A 6,000-nucleotide genomic window follows, 5' to 3' on the forward strand; every position below is an offset into this window, starting at 1 on the left:
GTTGGATAACTGCAATGGGGATTTGGGCCCAAACCTCCTCTCAGGCTGTCACCATCCATAGGGTCTCCTCTGGTTGGAAGTGTTGTTGGTAGAAAAAGATAGTCATCTCCAAGATTTCTTATGGGTCTGAGTGGAGCTACCCTCTCTCGTCTCTTAATTGTTGTAGTACCTGAGTTCATTCCTACTTTGGGCCCGTGGTCTAAAAGAAGTACCATGTTATCTTATCACCTTGTTGAACCCACCGCGTGCTAGACGAGTAATAGGTGTACTCTAGAGGAGTGGTAGGCGTACTTTGCGAGTCAAATCTATGTCGCCTATAGATCAAGTCTAGCGTTCTCATATCCGTTTTCTAACCATTGTGAGGTCAGCTTCTACCTTCAAGCCTCTCAGTGGAACCCTAAGAGACATGCGTAATCAATGACCTTTGCTATCCAAGTTGACCTTAGGTTCAACTCCAGCGAGAAGCCTTCATGCTTATTGAGGAGTGAGTGGAGATAGTTACAACCTACGTATACTTGGGATGGGTCCCAAGTCTACCATAAAATCAACAGCGCATACACGATTGACGAGAGGGCATGCTTCTTTAGCAAGGCTAGAGAGACGATGTTTCCAAATACATGTCCAACATGTTTTCACAAAGTCACTCCTCTTTGACTCTCTAGTTCAACCAGCAACTCTATATGCATGGGCATTTTGGGCGATGGATCTTTGAGAAGATGAATGGACTATCACGCAAGATTTAGGGGAAGAGATATATCCCCGGTTCTTCCAAATTTTGTGGGGAGACCTCTCCGCAGAGACACCTCATTTCCTATCATCATTTACTTGGATCAAGTCAGACAGTTTTGTTGGACAGATGAAGATTAGTAGAGACTACCATGGAGGGCCCTCTCATTATCTATGCAGCTTTCAGCTGTGGGAGTTTCAATCGTGGGGTATGTCTATTGATCATTCACCACCATAACAGTACTCACTAGATATCCTTCTTTTACGTCTAACTGAGTAGGAGATCCATCAGATCGTGCATACATCCATAGGACATGATACCCACTTCGCTGCCATATATGTCCAATATCGCCTTTTGCAGGAGCACTTCCTTTTGGTTTCATCCTAGCCCCAGGATACCTACAAATCCATCTCTCACATGCAGTACGAACCACCATGGGACAGCAGCTCAGGACCTCATCCTACTGATTCCAGATTGAGACGGGATAGGAGATGGCAGCCACACAACATCGTAGAGATCGACGACCTGGCACTCTTTGTGATAGACATGAGGTAGAGGTAGAGGAGCATGTTTTGATGCGATGTCCTAGATACTATGAGATCCGAGGGAGAGATTCACTCTTGAGCAAACTCATTGACTACCCAGATAAAAAATGTCCCATACTCTTTGTACATGAGGTCACTAGGTTTAGACTCATGAGACATGCCATGGATCACAAGCCTCGCCAATAGGAAGAGATGTGACAGGGAGATGTCGAGATGAGAACCCTAACTTTCATGTACGCTAGGTCAGTAGGAGACTAGACCATAGCTTTTTTCCATACATTTCCATACGGCATATGCATATGGGTACGGAAGCATGGAATAAGTATGGAAAGATGCCATTGGCTGAACCATTCGTGGCCCTAAAATTTTTCATACTTTCGAAACATAAGGTATATAAAATTTTATTAACAAATTCAAGTTTTGGGTTTTCAACCACTTAAGCATTCTGAAAAAAATATATCTTAAACCATTAAATAGATGATAGAATCTTCAATCTAGACATTTGAAAAGTATTATATTCAAAACATACTCTGCCATCTCATACGTTATTTTTTCAGACATTTGCATACATCTGCTAGATTAACCATATGCGTATGGAAAAAACTATGGACTAGACATAAGCCGTACGAGCCCCCAACCCATCCAAACTACCATCATTGTGGCATCTCTATCCCACAAAAAGGAGACGGGGATGTCAATGACAAATCTTTGATGGGACTAGGGCTCCTGATGGGACCCTAGTTAGGTCCATATCTAGCTTAGACCACTTGTGTTTGACACAGGACACCACTTTAGATGACAAAAGCCTTCGGTGCTCCCTCTAGTTCTAGTTCTCTTTCATTTTCATCATCACTAGTTTTATGGAAGGGTGCTAGCGCTCCCAATATCCCCCATGGGGGGTGTATCTCCAAGTTTGGACTAAGTTTTCTTTGTTCTTGTAGGCTTTTTTGGCCTTCACCAGGCGTCAATAAAACATTCTTTCTCCTACTAGAGGATCTATTTGCACTATGGCACATGAACCTAGAGCTCTTCGTTGTTCCTCTAAATGGCATCTATTGTCTATCTTGTAGGAGGGCATCCTCCACTAGCCAGATTTGTGTCATATCCTGTTGGACTCCTCCTAATACAATTCATCTGGAATTCTAACCCACCATGGCTATTCCATATGTAATGCAATGGAACAATGGTTTGACATCCTTTTGCCGGCCAGAATACCTATGGGATGGCCCAATCTTTATTGTAGACTCTCAAGGAGCCCATCATCCCGGTGCTAGCCAAAGGCATACATAAGGCTCCCCTAGAAAACTCAGCCTCGCCCAAGGGTCTTGGCCTTTGATGGTGAAAATAAAATTCTCTCACATGCCCCACTCTGAGGGAGACAGTGTGGTGAAGGAGGCCCCCCAAGCGTGTTCTCTTTAAATACCTGATTGTTAAATTCACCTCGTAAAATCTAGGAATTTATATCCAGTAGATTTAATGTAAGCTGTCACCAAAAAGGTGCTTTCTAAAGATGGCATACAAATGCATGAACATTCAAGATCCCTAGCTTGGCATCCCCAATCCTCAAACCCATGCACATGACATGTCCTACTATGAGCTCTCCCTTGTCAAAAACCTTAGGGGTAAGGGTGTGGCCAATTGAGATGCACACACTCCCTTTAGGTCCCACAAATGAGGATCGAATCTCCAGGCCCTCCCAAGGAAAACGCAGCTCCGGCAACAAATATCCAAAGCTGAGAACATATGCTCGAAATCATCAGTGTGACTGCCCACAACAAGGGCTCTTTGCAAGTCTCGTCGTAAGATTAGGTACTGTTGCTATTGACATGCACAATCATGAAACCTATGCACGTTTCAACTCTTTAGTGTCCAATTCATGGAGAAGGGGGGTTTGACAAACAAGGCCTTGCGATGCCTGGAAGCCTGCTTGACCACTTCTAAGTGAGTGGATTGCAGTGGGTGTTTGGAAGGGGAGTAGTCCAAATCCATGCGATGCCACACAGGAGGCATCATCGGCTCCAAATCCACCTTGAGGACCCAATTTCTAAAAAAGGAGGTCGTTACTCCCAATCTATTGGAACACTGATGGAGAGGCCAATGCAAACGATTATGCCATTCCCAAAGCCATAAGTTATCAGCCTAAAGGTTATCTAGATGGTTGTAGTCTTCTAAATAATGATATTCCAAGTTTTGCCATGTCGATTTTTTAAATTGAAATTCCTTTTACTTGAGCCTGATGATTGACTCTTTGTCTTAGGATGGATACTTTCCCGGGTATCAGATTTGTGCTACTCTGTTCAAATTGTTGGGCAATTTACATATTTTGGGCAATGTACACATTTTGTACTTCTATGCTCGTTTAGGATAAACGTGGAAATTCAAATTCATCATTGCTGGTTCGGGGTTCTTCCAATCTGTGGTACCCATCCATCTCGCAGTGCTGCACTAGAAGAAGATTAGAATCTGGTTTTATGTTTGATTTTTTGCTACCCATGGCTCCATTCGTATGCTCAAGCTATCCAGCTTTTCACATGAGCTTCCTAATGGAATATCATGAGTTTGAAAAGGATGACTACATAATGGGAAATGTGCAGGTGATTGTGAACAAGTCACGTGCTCCATCACGAGCATTCACTGTGAAGATTCCCGTGCATTTGAAAGACTTTGAAAAGATACCTCAGATAACTCAGGAGGTCAGAGATATGCTGAAGAAACACCCCAGTGTCCTTCTCCATAATGGGGTACCCCATTGTTATGTTGCACGTGTAGTTGGCTCATCGATGGAGTTGACTGTGTACTGCAACTTAAAGCCCATGGTAAATACTGTTTGGTTATAAGTAATTCTCCATGCATTACGGCAGATTGGATATTTTGTGGCTGAAGATCAATCGTATTTACTTATTCTCTTTCTGTTGTTCAGCCTAAAGAGGAGCTCTTTTCAACTGAGCAAGAGATCATATTGCGAGCAATTAAGATAGCAACTGATATAGGTGCAACACTTGGGGCCCTTGAGAACTGAATAAAAGCACTCTTCTCCATGTCTTTGTGTTCAAATTCCTCTTCACTTCAAATGATGTGGCAGAGATTCTCTTGATTGGTTCGTTTGCTTGGGGAAAGCAATGATCAATGCTGGTATGAGCCCATGAAGATGGCTCCATGGGAACTGTGTATTCCATCTCCTTGAATTGGTCTTCAGATTTTGGTAGTTCCTGTCTAAATATTCTACTATTTACTCTATTTTCCAGCTAGCTTTCTCCATGGTTCCCATGGGCTGTTTGTGCATCAGGAAAACACACCATGCCAGGTTTGCAGAAGGGCAAAAAAAGTTTTAAATTTGACGTTCAAATGCCTAGACTGTCAAGACATTTTAAAACAGAAAAATCTTTGTCCTCTTTTCGTCTTATATATAAGGCATCATCATATTTCGATTTCAACCTTCCTGGACATCCGAATGCCAAATTCCAATGGTGCTAGTTTGAGAAAGCCTAGATGGCAGAGATGAAATTTTGAGCCATGTAAGAGCTGACAACATTGTTCTCCACCACCCCATTGCAGAAGTTTCTGCTGAAATAGTTAAGGGTTGAGATGGGGGGAGTTACATATTTGAGTTTGTAGAAAGATGTCAAACCACAAGCAATGGTTAAAATTTAAAGTCAGTCATCCCTGATTTTTAAATTCTGTTTGAAAAACACGTAGTGTCTTCTCATATCCTTTCACAATGACTAGCTTGGAGCTGCAACTCCTTCCCGACACCCCTCCTCTGTCCTGCTTTCCCTTCCCCTCCCTCTCTGCCATCTGCACCCTCCCCCCTCCCCTGGCCCCTTCCATAATTACCTTCCTGAAGGGAAACATATTTTCTGGTAACTATGCTCAGCTCCTCTCTCAGCCCCTCCCTTCATCTCAAATTTTTATCAAGTGATGGATAGATCTTCATTTTGTTTGAGTCGGGCTTCTACATTTGATTGGCGAATAGCTACCCAATTCAGTCAATCCTCATCCACTTTTTCCGACCGCGAGAACATACATATTCTCTAAAGACGAGTTGCTGCAGCTTCAAAAGGATGTGGACTTCAAGAGCTCTACCACCCTCTTCGCATGCACCCAGGGGTCCCATCTCTTCAAGACTCGGGCTAGGCATTAGATGCTTCTTGCCTTACCTCCATACCTCAACCCCGTCCTTTTAGTTGTTCGATGAATGGACTTACATTTCGGTTTCAGATTCTTTTCTTCCTGTGGTAGTCGGACATGGCATCATCATTGCCTCTAGACCATTATGGATTTCGAATCTCATAGTACACAAGGCACTTGAAAGCAAAATGACCCTCTGACTCGATCTCATGCCAATCACATAGGGTACAAATGTAGCTCACACTAGGCATGCCGTCATCCCTTTCACTCTCAATATAGAGTCGTGTGCGATGAGACACGAAATTGCTCGATCAATATACTCAACCAATGTGGGAGGTGCATACGAGTATACCCTGGTAGATCAATGAAACCCTCCTTTGAAATCTGCAAATAGTGGTCCGTGGAGAAGCTGAGCTTCACTAAAAGCTTGGGTGGTGCCATGCAAGTCTTGAATGTGTGTAGTTGTAGAAGGTCCTCTCAAGTAACTTTGTTGATATGTAAGCGTAGTTGAAGGAAGCATACTAGAAAGGGGGCAATCTATCCATGTGGATCCCTAAACTCTTAAACTGCATGCATGTGAATAGTTGCAGTGGAGATGCA

General features: G+C 43.2%; 1 protein-coding gene across 1 annotated transcript in view; it reads left to right on the top strand.

The window, feature by feature from the left end:
• LOC147895989 (mechanosensitive ion channel protein 1, mitochondrial-like) overlaps positions 1–4,890 on the top strand; it is a 43,598-nt gene extending 38,708 nt beyond the window's left edge. Inside the window, exons 6-7 of the mRNA XM_087382849.1 lie at positions 3,867–4,088; positions 4,193–4,890. Coding sequence (XP_087238975.1) covers positions 3,867–4,088; positions 4,193–4,291 — 321 coding nt within the window. The 3' untranslated portion in view covers positions 4,292–4,890. The remainder of the gene's footprint in view (positions 1–3,866; positions 4,089–4,192) is intronic.
• The last annotated feature ends 1,110 nt before the right edge of the window (positions 4,891–6,000 follow it).

This window comes from Dipteris shenzhenensis, chromosome 12 (assembly GCF_047967505.1).
Source record: "Dipteris shenzhenensis isolate YYH24624 ecotype China chromosome 12, Dip_SZ_1.0, whole genome shotgun sequence".
NCBI lineage: Eukaryota > Viridiplantae > Streptophyta > Polypodiopsida > Gleicheniales > Dipteridaceae > Dipteris > Dipteris shenzhenensis.